Below are 21,071 nucleotides of genomic sequence, written 5' to 3' on the forward strand. Positions count from 1 at the left end.
CTGATTTGATACTCTTCCTCTTGCTTGACAGAGCAAATTTATGGACTATGAGAAGAGAAAGGTATGTTGGATTAGTCCTCATCACCTGCGATATTGTGTTCCTTTAGATATCGCTCTCATTCCCTCTGTTTCTGTCTGGTTCTGTCAGGAGCAGAAGCAGCTGGAGAAGCTGAACTTTGAGAAAGAGCTGGAAGAGAAACAGAGAGAGCAAGCACAGCTGCTTCTTCTCAACAACTCCCGCAAAGAGGGCATGCTGCTGTCTGTCAAGCTGGTATCCGTTTTCACTCACTCAGTTTCTGTAACCGCTTCATCCTTAGGGTCAGGGTCGCAGTGGATCCAGCGCTTTTCATGAGAACACTGGGCGTGAGGTGGGAACACGCCTCGAATGGGACACTAGTCCATCGCAGGCCTGGAACCCAGAACACGTGGCATATGCCCAGTGTACCAGATTGCAGCTTTTGCAAATTGGCACATTTTCACATTTCAGCCCATGACAGATTTTTATAACGTATAGCACTGGAGGTATTGTACGTTTCATAAAACCTGCAGGATGACTGGCCATCAGAAAAGTCTCTCTCGAGCATGAAGCATTGTCTTCCCATCACAAAAACTTGATCCAGCCAGATATTTTTGGAAAGACCCGACAGTAAATTGGACACTTGTCCCCAACACGTGAACATGTGTAATCCTGATGAAGACTGGATTTGTTAGTTGTACCTTCAATTTTTGGAGCTGACGTGTATAATTTGAATTCAAAATCGAGTTCAGGATATTTGCCCTTCAGGATACTTAACCCATTTTTTGATGTATGTAATTTCCTTGTGTTTCTGTATTTCAGGAGCAGGAGCGTGTAGAGCAGGGCGTCAGTCACCAGCAAAAAGTCCACGAGGCTGAGAGACAGAAGCTGCTGGAGAAAGTTCGTCGGGCTGAAGCTAGCATCTCCACCCGTATCTCCAACCTGCTGCTGGACAACAAACGGTACGAGAGTTCAGGGAGAATATCGGACTAGTTTTCAGTTGCCACTTCTTCTTGTGTTTTGTCTTACTCTGAGAATTCTTGCTTCTACAGCCAAGCAAAAAGTGCTGAATTTCTGCAGGCGCTAGAGGAAGATCGGTAAGTGCACGCTGCAGTCTATTGATCTTCCTAATGGAACATTTAAGTTTGGCCCAGACACAGAATGTGCTAAACAAATTATTCTCTCCAAATGGATCTCTACAAGATACCCTAGTTGTACAGAACACACACACTAAACTGCTTTGTCAGGTCCATTATCCTTCATTCATTCATCTCCAGTAACTGCTTTATCCTGATCAAGTTTGTGGTAGATCCAGACCCTATCCCAGGAACACTGGTTGCGAGACGCCCCATATGTGCAGTCTTTTGGTTTATTCCCTAAACACCTCAGGTTTATTTTGATTTATCTTCTAGCAGGAGTTACAGATTTTAGCATTTTGAGGTGAATATCCACAAGGCGATGTTCTTATTTTGAATAAACCCAGTCATAAACGTATTTCTTGCCTGTCTGTAGAATCCGTATGGAGCATCTTACTGCCATCACACAGGAAGAAGCCAGCTCTCTGAGAAAGAGAGATGTTGCAGGTGAGATATCTGTAGATGATGGTCCATCCAGCCATCCATTGTCCATAACTGAGACAAACAACCATTCACACTCGCTCACACTTGCGGTCAATTTAGAGCCACCAATTAGGAAACCGGAGCACCCGGAGGAAACCCACGCAGACACGGGGAGAATATGCAAACTCCACACAGAAAGGCCCCCGTCGGCCGCTGGGCTCAAACTCGGAACCTTCTTGCTGTGAGGCGACAGTGCTAACCGCTACACCACCGTGCTGTAATGTTGGTTAATTACACCTTCCTGAAGGTTTTGTGGCATCCCTGCATGATAAATTAGAAACTTTGAGCTGCACTGATTTATATTAGTGGCCCAGAACCACAAATTGTTCCCTCTGATGATAAAATAGTGTTCTCTCTCTCTCTCTTTATGGACAGGTTATACAGATTCATAGCTCTATTTAGGGTTGATTTATTCTGTGGAAAAGAGGCTGTACATCAGTGAAACAGTTGTTAAGAAGCAAAGATTGGTATATGCCGGAGAATCGGGATTGGTATGAAACCCAATAAACGCTCAGCCCGAACCAGAAATCACAGCCAGGCAAAAGTAGAATGGAGAATTTTGCTTCTCCTTTTAAACGGGAACTGAAATAATTTTTAAACTTGCTTTATTTCTTAATTAACATGTTATTCAGTTACGTTTTCGGTTTTACTAACCTTATATCATGACTAACATAGAGTATCATAGAGTAACATCAGCTGATCAGGCACGTCACCACTCGACATCTGGTGACTGTTTTGAAGAAGGCGGAAGTGTTCGCCGAAACTGTCAACAAGCGAGGTAACAAAAATACGTGTCTTAAGAAACGAACTTAAAAGAATAGTTATAATTATCAGACATAATGAATTTTCACTACATACTCATTTTGGCAACTAATTGTAATTAAATGTTATACTTATCGGCCTATTCGGTTTTTAGCCGTGTTGAATTTAGTTCGTTTGGTCCACTGCAGGCGTCGCTTATCCACGCGATCTTCACGAGACTTGTGCGAGACTTCGAAACGTGAAGTGTCAGCCAGGTGTCAGTGCCGCCATTTTGAAAACTGTTTTCCAAACAAAATATTGCACAAAAACGAGTTTAAATGACGATTACTGCCTACTTTTTTCAAACTTTCCTGATTGCTATCAAAACAAGCACAACTTCCGGCTTGATTACATCAGCATTCGAAAGAGGGCGTGCGCGTCTTTTGACAACGTTGGCAGATGTCGGTCACTTTCCTTGCGTCCGAAATCGCTCCCTACTTACTATATAGTGGGGACGCCATTTCATAGTGCTGTCTGATACCTTGGTGAGGATTATTTACACCCTATATAGTGCACTCAAAGTACCCCACAATGCATCACAAAAAGTAGTGTACATCGATGGTCAATAACCAAAGCAATATATCCCATCATGCATTGCGGTCGCGCTGAAAGAAATCAAATTAAAAGTCTCAGATTTGATTTAATAAAAGGCAGCGTCAAAGAAGAAAGTATTCAGCCTTGATTTAAAAGAACTGAAAGCTGCAGGTACTTTGTATTGATTAATGTGGGAAATGCGCTCAGTATAATATGGATTTATCACAAAAATACATGCATGTATTTATTATTTTGAAAGCCCACCAGCCAACTGATCTGGCACGTTTTAATTGTGCGACAGTAATGACGTAAACACCAGTGCGACGGAGTAGTGTCCGAAAGTGTTTTTTCATTTTCCCAATGAGCTCACTATATAGTCCTCTATATAGCAATTCCCTATATAGGGAGTAGTGGATGAGTGAGTGATTTCGGACACAGGGTTTGATTTCCGCTGTACGTTTTACTTCCGTCCTATGATGTCTCGCACAGGTCTCAACAAATTTCGTTTACAGCCATTGCTTTGACATATGGACTGATATTACAGAGCATATTTCAAACACTCATAACTTGCTTTAGCAGTGACAAAATGGCTATCAAAAATGCATTCCTATATTTAATAAAATGAGATGAATAGAATTTCGATGATAAAAAATTAGCCTTCAGTTCCCCTTTAAAATATTTACTGCTGGATTTTTTTTTTAGCCCAATTTTCTCTCAATTTGGCCAATCGCCAATTCCCAACCACTAGCTAGTCCTTTTCACACTGCTGTTTGTGCTACATCACTGCGCAGCTGAACACACTTGGAGGAGAACATGAACTGGCGTCTTCCACACACAAGCTTGCACATCTCCAAGGCTAGCTAGTGTTGCTCTGAGCGATTTATCTGATTGACAATGGTGCAGTCATCCGTGGCTGGAAATCTTGGAGAGCACGGCCAATTTTGCTCTCCGAGATTTCCAGCCACGGATGACTGCACCATTGTCAGGATGCAAACTGATAATCTTATGTTGGCGTGAATGCTTTTCTGTTGCACCACATGGGCTTTAGATCTTGCCTTTTCTATCTCTACAACCCCGATTCCAAAAAAGTTGGGACAAAGTACAAATTGTAAATAAAAACGGAATGCAATAATTTACAAATCTCAAAAACTGATATTGTATTCACAATAGAACATAGACAACATATCAAATGTCGAAAGTGAGACATTTTTGAAATTTCATGCCAAATATTGGCTCATTTGAAATTTCATGACAGCAACACATCTCAAAAAAGTTGGGACAGGGGCAATAAGAGGCTGGAAAAGTTAAAGGTACAAAAAAGGAACAGCTGGAGGACCAAATTGCAACTCATTAGGTCAATTGGCAATAGGTCATTAACATGACTGGGTATAAAAAGAGCATCTTGGAGTGGCAGTGGCTCTCAGAAGTAAAGATGGGAAGAGGATCACCAATCCCCCTAATTCTGCGCCGACAAATAGTGGAGCAATATCAGAAAGGAGTTCGACAGTGTAAAATTGCAAAGAGTTTGAACATATCATCATCTACAGTGCATAATATCATCAAAAGATTCAGAGAATCTGGAAGAATCTCTGTGCGTAAGGGTCAAGGCCGGAAAACCATACTGGGTGCCCGTGATCTTCGGGCCCTTAGACGGCACTGCATCACATACAGGCATGCTTCTGTATTGGAAATCACAAAATGGGCTCAGGAATATTTCCAGAGAACATTATCTGTGAACACAATTCACCGTGCCATCCGCCGTTGCCAGCTAAAACTCTCTAGTTCAAAGAAGAAGCCGTATCTAAACATGATCCAGAAGCGCAGACATCTTCTCTGGGCCAAGGCTCATTTAAAATGGACTGTGGCAAAGTGGAAAACTGTTCTGTGGTCAGACGAATCAAAATTTGACGTTCTTTATGGAAATCAGGGACGCCGTGTCATTCGGACTAAAGAGGAGAAGGACGACCCAAGTTGTTATCAGCGCTCAGTTCAGAAGCCTGCATCTCTGATGGTATGGGGTTGCATTAGTGCGTGTGGCATGGGCAGCTTACACATCTGGAAAGACACCATCAATGCTGAAAGGTATATCCAGGTTCTAGAGCAACATATGCTCCCATCCAGACGACGTCTCTTTCAGGGAAGACCTTGCATTTTCCAACATGACAATGCCGAACCACATACTGCATCGATTACAGCATCATGGCTGCATAGAAGAAGGGTCCGGGTACTGAACTGGCCAGCCTACAGTCCAGATCTTTCACCCATAGAAAACATTTGGTGCATCATAAAACGGAAGATACGACAAAAAAGACCTAAGACAGTTGAGCAACTAGAATCCTACATTAGACAAGAATGGGTTAACATTCCTATCCCTAAACTTGAGCAACTTGTCTCCTCAGTCCCCAGACGTTTACAGACTGTTGTAAAGAGAAAAGGGGATGTCTCACAGTGGTAAACATGGCCTTGTCCCAACTTTTTTGAGATGTGTTGTTGTCATGAAATTTAAAATCACCTAATTTTTCTCTTTAAATGATACATTTTCTCAGTTTAAACATTTGATATGTCATCTATGTTCTATTCTGAATAAAATATGGAATTTTGAAACTTCCACATCATTGCATTCTGTTTTTATTTACAATTTGTACTTTGTCCCAACTTTTTTGGAATTGGGGTTGTACACGACTGGTGAGATTTATGCCCTCTCACTTTGTGTATAGTTGCAATGCAGACCATGTTATCGGAGAGCTACTCCGTGAGGTTACTGCAGGAGGCCAGTGAGACCAGGAGACAGAATATGGTGTCCGAAGCCTGCAGGAGGTACAACAAACGTTTTAGTCCAACTTCTACACTATAGACCATTTTTTTTTTCTGCTTAGGCATTCAAGTCTTGATTTGTTTCTCTTCAGTATGGAGACCTTGGACAGGAAGTTTGAGCAGGTTTTGGCCCTGCAGCAGCTTGATAAAAGCAAAGCCATCAGCCAGATCCTTCAGGAGGTAAAACCGCTCTTCGTCTCTTACTCAGACTGGATGTGCTGCACCAGGATCAGATTTCCTTTCGGCAAAGCCGAAAGGAAATCTGTTCTATATTTAGTAAGACGATGAATATAAATTAAGTTTGTCTTGCAGGAGGAGATGCAGAAGGCAGCCTTTGCAGCCTTGCAGCTCCAAAGGGACAGTGTACATGGCTACATTCGCAACCAGGTAGATATTATTGTTTAGGTTTGTTTATTTATATTTATTCATTTGGCAGGTCACTATACAATCTAGCATAGTATTGAGCTATTGAGGGTAAAGAGTATTGCTCAAGGGGCCAGTAGTGAGCCTCATTTATCAAACTGGAGTCGGATGAATTTATTCATAAATCGTTTGCCAGAACGTTTGCACAAGAAATGTGGAATTCGTGAAAATCCAGTTCATTTCAAAAGTGTGTATCTTGCAAATGCTCCTTCATTTGCGAAGAAGATTTGCTCATCTGAACCTCAATTAATAGGCTTGGAAACTATAATTGGCAATGATTTTCAATTTTATATACAGATTTAGTTTTCAGGATTGAGTAGCTTATGTACAGTGCCTTGCAAAAGTATTCATCCCCCTTGGTGTTTGTCCTGTTTTGTGGCATTACAAGCTAGAATTAAAATGGATTTTCGGAGGGTTATCACCATTTTGATTTACACAACATGCCTACCACTTTAAAGGTGCACATTGTTGTTTTATTGTGACAGAAATAATAAGATAAAAAAACAGAAATCTGGAGTGTGCATAGGTACTCATCCCCCTTCCTGTGAAACCCCGAAATAAGAGCTGGTCCAACCAATTCACTTCATAAGTCACGTAATTAGTTGATTTAAGATCGACCTGTGTGCAATCAAAGTGTCACATGATCCGTCACATGATGTCTGTATAAATCAACCTGTTCTGGAAGGACCCTGACTCTGCAACACTACTAAGTAAGCAACATGAAAACCAAGGAGCACTCCAAACAGGTCAGAGACAAAGTTGTGGAGAAGTATAGATCAGGGTTGGGTTATAAAAGATATCCCAAACTTTGAATATCCCACGGAGCACCATTGCTCCATTGTTATCCATTACAGCAAAATGGAAAGAATATGACACCACTATAAACCTGACAAGAGAAGGCTGCCCACCAAAACTCACAGACTGGGCAAGGAGGGCATTAATCGGAGATGCAACAAAGACACCAAAGAACACTCAAGGAGCTGCAAAGATCCACAATGGAGATGGGAGTATCTGTCCATAGGACCACTTTAAGCCGTACACGCCACAGAGCGGGGCTTTATGGAAGAGTGGCCAGAAAAAAAAGCCACTGCTGAAGAAAACGCATTTGGAGTTTGCCCAAAAGCATGTGGCAGACTCCCCAAACACATGGAAGAAGATTCTCTGGTCAGATGAGACAAAAATTGAACTTTTTGGCCATCATGGGAAATGCCATGTGTGGCGCAAACCCAACACCCTGAGAACACCATTCTTACAGTGAAGCATGGTGGTGGCAGCATCATGCTGTGTTTTTCATCTGCAGGGACAGGAAAGCTGGTCAGGACTGAAGGAAAGATAGATGGCACTAAATACAGGGCAATTCTGGAGGAAAACCTGTTTGAGACTGGAACAAAGGTTCACATTCCAGCAGGGCAATGACCCTAAACATACTGCGAAAGCTACACTGGAGGGGTTTAAAGGGAAATATTTAAATGTCTTCGAATGGCCTAGTCAAAGTCCAGACCTCAATCCAATTGAGAATCTGTGGCATAACTTGAAGGAGTTGGAGCAGTTTTGCCTTGAGGCGTGGGCAAAAATCCCAGTGGCTAGATGTGCTAAGCTAATAGAGACATACCCCAAGAGACTTGCAGATGTAATTATACCAAAAGGTGGTTCTATAAAATATATTGACTTTGAGGGTGAATACCTATGCACACTCCAATTAAAAAAAAATGTGCACCTTTAAAGTGGTAGGCATGTTGTGTAAATCAAATGGTGCTAACCCTCCAAAAATCCATTTTAATTCCAGCTTGTAATGCGGCAAAACAGGACAAACGCCATCAAGGGGGATGAATAGTTTTTTGTAAGGCACTGTATTTCAGTTGCCTGCATGAGTTGTATTACCATTTTGTGAAAAGCAGTCATAAATAAATGAAATGTCATGGCTAACTAGCTGCAGTGGCTGAGCTGCATTAATGGACATTTAGTGCAAGTAACACTTAGGAGCTGCTCTTTCACAGTTTAGTCGTCGTTTTTTAGTTCTCTGAGCTTTGCCCTTTTGAAGTTTTGTTGGTGTGACGAAATGCATATCGACTGTGAACGCTTTTGGTACTTTACAGGTCATATATATTTATTGACGTACACATGAGGACAAAATCAGCATTACAGAAACTTTGTATATCAAGCAGGAATTTTTAATTCCGTGTGGCCTATTAAAACATTTACACGCAGCTTTCCTAAAAGATTGATGAACGAGGCCCTGGTTCTCTGCCAGTCCTGGGATTTGGACTCCCAATCCTGTGGTCATTAACTCGGATCCTTAAACAGAGTTAAGCACTGGTTGCTGATCTCAGCAGCTCTCAGAAGTCACGGAGACTCGCTGAGTAAAGGCAGTGTTCATATACACAACTTTTATAGCGTAGAATGATTGTACAGACACGACTTTCGTGCTCTTTAGAGTTTTTGCTTCATATTGAACCTGGGTCTTTAGTTATCAGGTCCATAGTTCATCTGCAGCCAACCATTTTGGGTTTTTTTGTTTGTTTGTTTGTTTCCTACATTGTCCAGCTTTTGCCGTCAACCCTTTCTGTTTACATACTACCAGCAGTGTCATCTGATGATAGTGTTCAAAGTACCCCTGCACTCAGAAATGTGATTTTCAATTGATTAGCTCCTCTTGGCGGCTCACTTCTATTGTGTAGATTCAGATATGTTAAAGCAGCACCGAAGTCACAATACTCTGTTTAAAAGAAGAAACTTTGAGTAATTCAGTTTGAAACTGATTCAGGGAGCAGCAAAACATGAGCTCATTGCTTGAAGCTAACAAGGTTTGATGCACAAATTAAAAAGATATTGTCAATTGTAAACTTTTTTAGCTGTATTTAGTCTCGACCAAAATTGTCTTAATTAGTCATGTAGCGATATATTGTGCAACGATAAATTGCGATACAATTTTGACAATTCAAATCGATGACACATGAATTATCAGGCTGCGTAATTTATTTTTCTTAGCTGTAACAGTGTTGTTTAGACAGCAGAGGGTGTACAATAATGATAATTGTAAAGTAATAACATACAACAGCGGGAATACACAGCTCTAATTTGATTATACAAATAGATTTAACAATTAATCAGAGCAATCTTTTAACAAACGGCTGAAAAGCTAAAGAAAGAGAAGAAAATGAGGGTAGCTGTTTTCTGTTTAAGCTGCTTTCACAAATGTTTATAAAAGTTTTAAGGCTTATTTTTATTAACATTTTTAATAAAAGGAATATTTTAGTTAATAGGCTATTATTTTATTCCAAGCTTTACAAGTGTGAGTAAATACTTAATGTTGGTTATTAAAAAAAATCAAACAAAAGGATTTTTGTAATTTAACAAAAATAATATTTAAGTTGATAAAGAATAAGAAAATAAATGCAAATTTTTTTTCCATGTAATTTTTTCAAAAAATCAAACCATGAACCCAATATCGCAAATTGAATCGAATCGTGAATTGAGTGAATCGTTACATGCTTACTATTAATTGTTGTGGTTAATTTGACGTTTGTATACTGTTCCATAAAATGCCAAAGAATATGACTGACACAGCTACAGCCATGTTAATAGTTTCTTGGGCATTAAAACAAAAAAGCATTTGGTGTGTATTGAACATATAATAGTCCAGGGGCACTTTGAGGCTTCTTATTGGTTCTATCTTTTTGCACCACCTCATCGTGTCTTCATGTCTCTAGATAAGGCTAATTGAGGCAGAGTTAATGCAGCTGACAAAGCTGGAGGTTAAAAGGAGGAATCTGGATGCAGAAACCTTGCAGGTATGTTGGAAAAGCAGAAGCTGATATGGCTAATTTGGAGTGTAACATTTCTGTGTATAGAATAGCAGAATTTCTGTTGTTCGGTATATATTATGCAGCGTCCTGATATAACTAACCTAATGTTTTATCCATAAAGATATTGGATTCGGTAGACTTGCTTCATCCTTATTTTCTTTTTTTTGTTTGTTTGTTTTTGCATCCGTTATGTTTTGTTCATTCATTCATTGTTCTGCTTCTGTCGCTTTGTTACTCCAGCACACTCAACTCGGCACCATGAGCCTCCAACAGCGATATGTGCATTCTTAATGTCTTTGTATCTTTTATGTTGTTGGATATACTGTATGCGTGTGGTATTTTGTCTTTGTCAGGAGGCATTGGCAGAGCAGAGGACAGCTCTGTCTGATATGCTCCAGCAGCTGCTGAAGCAGAAGGACCAGAGAGAGATGGAACTCAAACATGTTTTGGTAAGGCTGCTGTGGAACTGGGCAAAGTAGCCCAATGATAACATGTGACGATGTCCATGTTGTAGTCGAGTCATTAAACCACGAGTCTGAGTCCAGTCTCGAGTCCCCAGTGTTCAAGTCTGAGACCCCGTCCACACGTAGCCGGGTATCTGCTAAATGGAAGATATTTTTCTACGTTTTGGCCTGTCATCCACATGAAAACACATCAAAAACGAATATTTAAAAAAACTCCGGGCAAAGTGAAGATTTTTGAAAACTCCGTGTATGCCTTTTCGTGTAGACAGAGATAACCGGAGTTTTGCGTTTTAGAACGTCACAATCTGCGCCAAAAAAATGACAACAACTCTGCCCTGACGTCAAACGTGCGACCTTTGTTTACTGCAGAAGCCAGATTAAGCATGGACTTAAGCTAGCCGCACACCACGGCGATCCACGCGGTACCGAACCGACCCATTTCGGAGCCGACTCCCGACTGTTGACGAGTGCAGTCGCGATTGAAGCGATACGTGACAACTTAATAGCTTTGTGATTGGCTATTGGATATAGTTACTGTTAAATCCAACACTTGAAGATGCTACAGGCTGAATTACAAATGACACAACACGGAATATGTAGCGCACTATCTAGGCTGCATGAGCTATTATTCCCAACCTTAAATAGCGCACTTATATAGGGGAGTTAAAGCGATTTGGAATTCAGCCACACAACTTGAGCAGAGTGGCTTTCCAGCCCACTGTGTCTATGGATAAAGCTTCAGTCTATGGAATTACAGTATATACCTGCATTAGGTGCTACCAACACGTATTTCTCGCGCTAGAAATTGTGTTTAATGATGTCACGTGTTATATGCGAAAGATATGATTGGCTATTGCTAGCGACTCTCGCCGATCAGTCTGGCTCCCGATTAGTTTTTTGAATCGGCTGTGAGATGAGTCGGTACCATCGAAAACTAGTCTTTACGCCTGACTCGCGACTTCAGTTGGCTCGGTACGCTGAAAATCGGCGTAGTGTGCGGCTAGCTAAAGAGTAATGGATCGGAGTAGTGCCTTGAAAGTGTTAATTATTGTGCAGGTGCTATTTACATGTTTAATTTTAGAAGCCCAACTACTGCTCCAAGAGCACAGGCGATGTGATTAGGGGGTAGGATTTGGGGGAATAATGCCATCTACAGGTTTGGAATGCTTATGAATGTGATTGAAAACGCAGATGTTCGGTTATGTGTGGAAGGGATTTTTTTCGAAGACGAGGTGGTGTGGATAAAACATTTTTATAAACGGAGGGGGGGAAATGTTCGGTTTTAAAAATACCCGGCTACGTGTGTACATGGCAAGTCCAAGTCATCAAAGAAAATTTCGAGTCAAGTCTGAGTACAAGACTCCAGTGGTGGCTGTTGCTGCCTTTATGTGAAAGCGTCTTTGCTGCTGTGTTGGACTAACGTTCCTGCTCGACTGCCCCATTTTAGTTAACAGGCTGCAGATAAAAAGCTTGTTCGTTGCTCAGCAAGCCCCGCCCACTATCAACAGGGCAAATAACATGAGAGAGGGTTAATACTAGCGAGTTCATCAGTCAGCAAGCCCCGCTATCAACAGAGCAATGAACATAGCGTGTCCCTTCCTTCTCTGGGTGGAGTCTTGCCAAATGATTGAAATTCGAGGTCGTCCCGTCGATAGTTCTTCTACATATGGAACATATAGCAGTGCATTTTTTTCCCACTGCACGAGAAGTCTGTATAAGCAAAGCGGACAATCCTAGGGACGTTCTCTCCAGGCGTTTTAGCGCCATTAACGTTAGAACATGACGTATGAACAGGTGACTGTGCATTCTCTTGCAAGAAATTAGTATAAAATTAATGTAGATAATAAATGTTATGTCAAATTATTATGGCATGTTACAAAAAAAATTAAGAAAAAAATCCAAGTCCGAATGCAGTTAATGTACGAGTCCGAGTCATCAGTGCTCAAGTCCAAGTCAAGTCACAAGTCCTTAAAATTAGGGCACGAGTCGGACTCAAGTCCGAGTCCTGAACTCGAGTACTACAAGCTTGGACAATGTGTATGCATTGTATACAGGTGTTCACAGAATCATGCAGTTCTCCAATCAGCCAATCATGTGGCAGCAGCACAGTGCATAAAATCATGCAGATACAGGTCAAGATCTTCACTTAATGACATCAGACATCAGAATGAGGAAAAATGTGACCGCAGTGACGTTGGCCTTGCCATTTGTGACCGAGGAAGCATGGGTGTGTGTTGGCTGTGACCACCTGTCTCTGTCCTCAGCTGACTCTCGACCACAGCGTTGCTGGTGCCCGATGGGCTGGTTTGAGTATTTCAGAAACCGCTGATCTCCCGCGATTTTTACACAAAACAGTCTTTAGTTTTTATAAAGGATGATGCTGAAAACACCACCAGAGTCCAGGAGGAGCGATCCAGGGCATGTTGGGAAAAGAATGCTGGAGATAGAGTTGCCAGATAGAAGGAAAAGAGAAAGACCAAAGATGAGATTTATGAATGTGGTGAAGGACATGAGGACATGGTGTAACAGAAAAAGATTCGGAGGACAGGAGGAGATGGAGGGAGTCGAGGGACATTATCCGCTATGGCGAACCCCTAATGGGAACAGCTGAAAGAAGATGAAGAAATAGAAGAAGGCGGTGCTGAAAACACAAACCATCCAGTGAGTGGCAGATTTGCAGGTGGAAATGTCTTGATGATGAAACGGGTCAGAGGAGAATAGCCAGACGGGTTAATGGAAAGCTACAGCAGCCACTCTTCACAACTGTGGTGACCAGAAAAGCATCTCAAAATGCATACTTACTTAGTCCTCTTCGTCCCGGGCGGGACATAAGGAATCAACAAGGCGTCTCCATTTGTTCCTGTCGTTTGCAGCATGTTGTGCCTCACCCCATGAGAGCCCCATCTCCTGCAGTTCGTGCATGATGGTATGCCTCCATGTGGTTTTCAGGCGTCCTTGCTTCCAGGTGGTGTCCACTTCAGTGCGATCTTTGGAGTACGCGACTGGTCCATTCAGAATGCATAACACACCCAAAATTGAGATGGATGAGCTTCAACAGCAGAACACCACACTGGGTTCAACTCATGTAAGCCAAGAACAGGAATCTGAGGCTGCATTGAGCACAGGGTCACCGAAAGTGAACAGGTGAAAAATGGAAAAATGTCACCTGATCTTTTTCCACTCTTCAACTTCCCAGTTCTGGTTACTGAGATCACGTTTATTCTTCATTCTGTCTGATTTGGACGTTAACTAAAGTTCTTGCTCTATATCTGTAGGATTTTTATTGGTTTACCTCTGTCTGTCCAAAACACCCTTTTTCTCAGCAACCACAAATCATAGCCACTCGGTGCCAAACTTCAGCTTGGGGTTCTATACCGTGTACACCGTTTTCAGGTCTGTCGAACATCGACTTCCTGTTTACCGACTGAATGCGTTTACGAAACGTACTGTATAGGGTGGATTTACAATTTTCCTCGTAGCATTTTTCTCAGCAACTACAAATCACAACTGCTTGATATTTGGTACCGAGCTTCAGCTTGGGGTTCTATACCGTGTATACCGTTTTCAGGTCCGTCCCACATCGACTTCCTGTTTACCGACTGAATGTATTTACGAAACCTATAAGGTGGATTTTGACGCTATTTCAAGAACAAAATGCTATTTCAAAATGGCGGTTTACCAGGATGCTGTTTGAAATCCCTGGGGAGAGACACTGCTCTGCTCTACTTGTTTCAGGGTTCATTATTTGTTGAAGTCAACATTCATATTCCTTCCTTCGATTACTTGCATTCTGATATAAACGCAAATGAGCAGTAGCTCACAGTCAATCTTGTATGCACTGTGCTGTTGCCACATGACTGGTTGTTTGGATAATTGCGTGAATGAACAGGTGTACACGTGTTAGTGAGTGGCCTGTGGATGTATGTGTTTATTTCTTACTCCTCATGTATCGTTAGCTCCCTTCAGCCCAGGTATGAAAAAATAATGCTGAAATGGCCCATAGTGCACTTACAAGCCATCATTATTAGTGTAATATTATGATTAAATTACAATACATGAGCGTTTTCCTTTGCACACACGAGGTTTAGCGTGGTATTGGCACAGGAAGAGCAGCTATTTCTGAATTCGTATGTTTTCAGTATCGGCTATGTTCAAAGCACTGCTCACATTATTGTTTCATCGCGCATATAGTACATCTGTTGGCCTTTCTTTTTCTAGGAAGATCCCACATTGATATCATCTTCAATACATACAACCCCGATTCCAAAAAAGTTGGGACAAAGTACAAATTGTAAATAAAAACGGAATGCAATAATTTACAAATCTCAAAAACTGATATTGTATTCACAATAGAACATAGACAACATATCAAATGTCGAAAGTGAGACATTTTGAAATTTCATGCCAAATATTGGCTCATTTGGAATTTAATGACAGCAACACATCTCAAAAAAGTTGGGACAGGGGCAATAAGAGGCTGGAAAAGTTAAAGGTACAAAAAAGGAACAGCTGGAGGACCAAATTGCAACTCATTAGGTCAATTGGCAATAGGTCATTAACATGACTGGGTATAAAAAGAGCATCTTTGAGTGGCAGCGGTTCTCAGAAGTAAAGATGGGAAGAGGATCACCAATCCCCCTAATTCTGCACCGACAAATAGTGGAGCAATATCAGAAAGGAGTTCGACAGTGTAAAATTGTAAAGAGTTTGAACATATCATCATCTACAGTGCATAATATCATCAAAAGATTGAGAATCTGGAAGAATCTCTGTGCGTAAGGGTCAAGGCTGGAAAACTATACTGGGTGCCCGTGATCTTTGGGCCCTTAGACGGCACTGCATCACATACAGGCATGCTTCTGTATTGGAAATCACAAAATGGGCTCAGGAATATTTCCAGAGAACATTATCTGTGAACACAATTCACCGTGCCATCCGCCGTTGCCAGCTAAAACTCTCTAGTTCAAAGAAGAAGCCGTATCTAAACATGATCCAGAAGCACAGACATCTTCTCTGGGCCAAGGCTCATTTAAAATGGACTGTGGCAAAGTGGAAAACTGTTCTGTGGTCAGACGAATCAAAATTTGACGTTCTTTATGGAAATCAGGGACGCCGTGTCATTCGGACTAAAGAGGAGAAGGACGACCCAAGTTGTTATCAGCGCTCAGTTCAGAAGCCTGCATCTCTGATGGTATGGGGTTGCATTAGTGCGTGTGGCATGGGCAGCTTACACATCTGGAAAGACACCATCAATGCTGAAAGGTATATCCAGGTTCTAGAGCAACATATGCTCCCATCCAGACGACGTCTCTTTCAGGGAAGACCTTGCATTTTCCAACATGACAATGCCAAACCACATACTGCATCAATTACAGCATCATGGCTGCGTAGAAGGGTCCGGGTACTGAACTGGCCAGCCTGCAGTCCAGATCTTTCACCCATAGAAAACATTTGGCACATCATAAAACGGAAGATACGACAAAAAAGTCCTAAGACAGTTGAGCAACTAGAATCCTACATTAGACAAGAATGGGTTAACATTCCTATCCCTAAACTTGAGCAACTTGTCTCCTCAGTCCCCAGACGTTTACAGACTGTTGTAAAGAGAAAAGGGGATGTCTCACAGTGGTAAACATGGCCTTGTCCCAACTTTTTTGAGATGTGGTGTTGTCATGAAATTTAAAATCACCTAATTTTTCTCTTTAAATGACACATTTTCTCAGTTTAAACATTTGATACGTCATCTATGTTCTATTCTGAATAAAATATGGAATTTTGAAACTTCCACATCATTGCATTCCGTTTTTATTTACAATTTGTACTTTGTGCCAACTTTTTTGGAATCGGGGTTGTACAGTAAACCAAAAAGTTATTCATGAGCAGAACATTTCATGGTCATTAGAGGGCACATGAAAATGCCAGAGTGGCTCCTGGCATGGTGCTTATGTCCTTCCATGAGACATTGTTCATGGTAAAGCTGTGGATCTTATCTTTAGATGGAGATAGAGCTGAAGAGTGACTCCACTCAGCAAAACTACTGGATGATCCAGTATCAAAGACTGCTGGATGCCAAGCCACTGTCTCTGCGCATGCAGGTTAGTTTCATATAGACTATTTTTTTTTTTTTTTAAAGCGCGTACTTTTAAACCTGTAACTCAGCTGGACTAATTACACATAGATGTTAAAAATTAAGTTGTATTTACCACTTTGTTTTATTTTCTTACAGGAAGCTGGCGTGGATAAGGACCTGGTGAACTTGCTGTGTAAGCTGTCTGCTCAGCATTACCTGCCAATCATAGCACATCATCGAATCACAGCAGAGGCTCTGCGTCACATGACCACCAAAGACCTCGGCAAGGTCTGTCATTTTTAGTCTTGTTAACAGTCGGCTTCAGAAATGCAATACCGCTACACAATGCATTTTGTTTCCGTGTACATGTCAAATTCAAATAGTTATTCTACAAAAGTCGTACATGAGCTGATAGCCGATGAGGCGCGTAGCACCATGTTGGCTATAAGCCATGTACGACGAGGTTGAAGGGAATAACGGTTTTATTCTATCCACATTCACTGGATTTTGAGAAACGGAGCATTTTTATTTTCATTTTTTGCTAATTCGGTTGATAACTTTTATACAAAACGTCCAACAAAATCATTTCCGCTTAGAATGTAAACAAACCGGTGAAATGACAGTAGCAGTTTGTGAAAAAATGCGATAATTCTTGAAAAATAAAAAAACTTTTATTCCATATTTTGTTGCCCTTTTTTGGGTTTTGTTTTCTAGTAGTTTTTGTTGCGTCTTCGATTGGTTCAGCAACACACTCCGCCATTTTCTTCTTCTTCTTCTTTAGGTTTTTTTTGTGTGTTTGGCAAACCAGCATAAAGGTGCATTACTGCCACCGACTGGGCTGAAGTGTTAGAACAGATGATATTGGTGGGGGGGAAACAACCTGTATTCTTTTAGCTGTTTCTGTTTCTTTTAAATACTTGATGATAAAGTGATGTATCTGACTTAATGCGCTCTGCCATTTTGTTTTTCTCGACTCACGGTATATGAGCTGATATCCTAATAGTAGAGTAGCCAGTCAGAGCGTGCGATCACTCATATCCAGTGAATGTGGATATAATAAATCGGCATATCCTGCTCTTATACTATATGTGAGCAGACTTATTTCAACTTGGCGAATAAATCCTGTTTAATTGTATTAGTTTTTCATGAATAATTTCTTAATAGTATAAACTGTTGGATCCTATTGTCACACTGACCATCTGATGTGTTTTGTACACCAAGTGTAAAAACTATAGAATTGTGCCAGTTAGACGATAATATTGGCTTTCCACACCTGAGTGGGTACACACGTCTGTTCACTGTTTTTTGTCTGCATGTTCACTCAGCGGCTACAGAAACGCTGTCGCACCATTTTAACAATCACTTTCATCTACAAGTCTGGCAAAAATAACAATCTCGGCTTGCTCACTTGCACTGTTCATCAAATGGCCTCACCTGGTTCTTGGTTACACTGAGTGACTCAACTCCAGCTAGAAAGACAACTTAAGATTTCTTGCTTCCTGCTATTTCAGTTGGGGATCACTGAAGTGGGAGTACAGAAACCTCTCCTGCACTGGGCCAGAGAACAACCTTGTAAGGCGACACATACAAGAATGTCAATCTTTTTCAACCAGTTATTTACAGTAAAACTGACTCTAGAGATCAAATGTCTCACAATTCAGATTCTCCGAAGAATTCTCCTAAGAAGTTCCGGGAGGAACAAGAACCTGGTCCATCCACACCCATCGCTCCCGTGCAGCAGCAGCAGCTGACCCCGCCTCTGACCCCTAGCACTCCCCTGACCCCTACAGCCCCCAGCCCACTGGACACACCCGGCACAAATGAGTGCGTGGTGTGTATGGAGGACAGGGTAAGGACCCAGTATTTCTTGTTTTAGTCTAGAAATGGGCAAGCGCATTAAATTTCTGCATAAAATCGTTTTATGTTGCCTAATATATGAATGGATGACTTGCAGAACTAGACTGCAAAGCTTCGTAAAACGCTGCACTGCCACTGAAAATATTACGAACAACCTACATTTTAGCATTTTTGGTTAAATTAACAATTGGCTCAATCTAAATACTGTTAAGGTAGGAATGGATATAAATGAATTGAGAAATGTCTGTGAACTAGGAGAGCTCGATCTTTATCAGTATAACTAGGCACTTGTAGTAGTGCATATTTCTCTTCATACTGATACTCCCGTACTTTCTCAGTATTTTAGCTACAAGCTTAACTGATTTACTGTGCAAGTTTAGCCACCTTCACATCCTTAAATACAAAAATTTAGGACTGTGGTGACAGTAGGGTGTCATCCCACCCCCGATTCTGGAATTGTTATGTGGCAAAGTTAACAAATTGTAGAGGTAAAGAAACTGTGTTTAAAAACCTTTCACTGGATATGTTTACCTTCCGAGATATTTGCCAGTCTAAATGAACTCATTCCATTTGCAGAATCCATGTAAACTGTTTATATGTGACACAAACTGAGCACTCTGTAGCTGATTTCTTTATATGCATTATTTATATATATATTATACAGTATAATTCAGTCCAAACTATGTGCACACAGGGAGCTGGGTTTAGTGTCTGAAGGGTTTAGTAGGTGCAGTCATCAGGGTTTAGTGTCTACAGGGTTTAGTGGCTAGAGTAGTGTCTGTTTAGTGGCTACAATAGCGACAGTGTTTAGTGGCTGAAGTAGTGTCAGTGTTTAGTGTTGACTGGGTTTAGTTGCTGCAGTAGTGTCTTTGGTGTTTATTGGCTGCAGGGTTTAGTGGCTGCTATAGTATCAGGGTTTAGTGGCTGCTGTAGTGTCTGGTGTTTGCAGGGTTTAGTGGCTGCTGTAGTATCAGGGTTTAGTGGCTGCAGTAGTATCAGGGTTTAGTGGCTGTAGTAGTGTATTTGGTGTTTGCAGGGTTTAGTGGTTGCAGTAGTGTCAGAGTTTAGTGGCCACATTTGTGTCAGGGTTTAGTTGTCACAGTCGTGTCAGGGTTTAGTGGCTGTAGTAGTGTCAGGGTTTAGTGTTGACAGGGTTTAGTGGCTGCAGTAGTGTCAGGGTTTAGTGTTGTCAGGGTTTAGTCACTGCAGTAGTGTCTTTGGTGTTTGCAGGGTTTATTGGCTGCAGTAGTGTCAATGTTTAATGGATGCAGGGTTTAGTGTCTGCAGTAGTGTCTTTGGTGTTTGCAAGGTTTAGTGGCCGCAGTGGTGTCAGGGTTCAGTGTTGACAGGATTTAATGGTTGCAGTAGTGTTGGAGTTTAGTGGCTGCAGTAGTCTCAGGTTTAGTGTTGACAGGGTTTAGTGGTTGCAGTAGTGTCAGGGTTTAGTGTTGACAGGGTTTAATGATTGCAGTAGTGTCAGGGCTTAGTGGCTACATTAGTCTCGGGTGTAGTGTTGACAGGGTTTATTGACTGCAATAGGGTCAGGGTTTAGTCTTGACGGTTTAGTGGTTGCAGTAGTGTCAGGGTTTAGTGGCTGTGTTAGTCTCGGGTTTAGTGTTGACAGGGTTTAGTTGTTACAATAGTGACAGGGTTTAGTGGCTACAGTAGTGTCAGGGTTTAGTGTTGTCAGGGTTTAGTCTCTGCAGTAGTGTCTTTGGTGTTTGCAGGGTTTATTGGCTGCAGTAGTGTCAATGTTTAATGGATGCAGGGTTTAGTGTCTGCAGTAGTGTCTTTGGTGTTTGCAAGGTTTAGTGGCCGCAGTGGTGTCCGTGTTTAGTGGCTGCAGTAGTCTCGGGTTTAGTGTTGACAGGGTTTAGTGACTGCAGTGGTGTCAATGTTTAGTGTTGACAGGGTTTAGTGACTGCAGTGGTGTCAATGTTTAGTGTTAACAGGGTTTAGTGGTTGCAGTAGTGTCAGGGTTTAGTGGCTGCAGTAGTATCGGGTGTAGTGTTGACAGGGTTTATTGGCTGCAATAGTGTCAGGGTTTAGTGGATGTATTAGTCTTGTGTTTAGTATTGACAGGGTTCAGTGTTTGTAGTAGTGACAGGGTTTAGTGGCTGTAGTAGTGACAGGGTTTAGTGGCTGGAGTAGCCTCGGGTTTTATGTTGATGGGGTTTAGTGGTTGCAGTAGTGTCAGGGTTTATTGGCTGCATTAGTCTTGGGTTTAGTGTTGACAGGGTTTATTGGCTGTAGTGGTGTCAGGGTTTAGTGGCTGCAGTAGTCTTGGGTTTTGTGTTGATGGGGTTTAGTGGTTGCAGTAGTGTCAGGGTTTAGTTGCTGCAGTAGTCTTGGGTTTAGTGGTGACAGGGTTTATTGGCTGTAATAGTGTCGGGTTTAGTGTTGACAGGGTTTAGTGGCTGTATTAGTCTCGGGTTTAGTGTTGATAGGGTTTAGTGGCTGTAGTGGTGTCAGGGTTTGGTGTTGACATGGTTTAGTGGCTGTAGTAGTCTCGGGTTTAGTGCTGACAGGGTTTAGTGGTTGCAGTAGTGTCAGGGTTTAGTGGCTGCAGTAAAGTTGCCCAAAGGACCAAGAAACAGGAAATGCACATCATATCCTTCTGTAGAGCAGATAAATTGCATTGCCTCATCATCTACTGTTACCAATATT

General features: G+C 41.6%; 1 protein-coding gene across 3 annotated transcripts in view; it reads left to right on the forward strand.

Annotated features, from left to right (window-relative positions):
• The window catches only part of lrsam1 (leucine rich repeat and sterile alpha motif containing 1), a 45,431-nt gene that overhangs the window by 18,765 nt on the left and 5,595 nt on the right, over positions 1-21,071 (forward strand). For 2 of the 3 annotated variants that reach the window (XM_060912907.1, XM_060912906.1), the window contains exons 11-24: positions 32-61; positions 149-271; positions 839-978; positions 1,069-1,113; positions 1,529-1,599; positions 5,688-5,787; positions 5,877-5,964; positions 6,097-6,171; positions 9,918-9,998; positions 10,367-10,462; positions 16,474-16,572; positions 16,704-16,835; positions 18,059-18,119; positions 18,209-18,396. In XM_060912907.1, the coding sequence (XP_060768890.1) occupies positions 32-61; positions 149-271; positions 839-978; positions 1,069-1,113; positions 1,529-1,599; positions 5,688-5,787; positions 5,877-5,964; positions 6,097-6,171; positions 9,918-9,998; positions 10,367-10,462; positions 16,474-16,572; positions 16,704-16,835; positions 18,059-18,119; positions 18,209-18,396 (1,329 nt within the window). The remainder of the gene's footprint in view (positions 1-31; positions 62-148; positions 272-838; positions 979-1,068; positions 1,114-1,528; positions 1,600-5,687; positions 5,788-5,876; positions 5,965-6,096; positions 6,172-9,917; positions 9,999-10,366; positions 10,463-16,473; positions 16,573-16,703; positions 16,836-18,058; positions 18,120-18,208; positions 18,397-21,071) is intronic. The other variant, XM_060912908.1, reaches the window with a different exon arrangement.

Source organism: Neoarius graeffei, chromosome 28 (genome assembly GCF_027579695.1).
Source record: "Neoarius graeffei isolate fNeoGra1 chromosome 28, fNeoGra1.pri, whole genome shotgun sequence".
Lineage (NCBI taxonomy): Eukaryota > Metazoa > Chordata > Actinopteri > Siluriformes > Ariidae > Neoarius > Neoarius graeffei.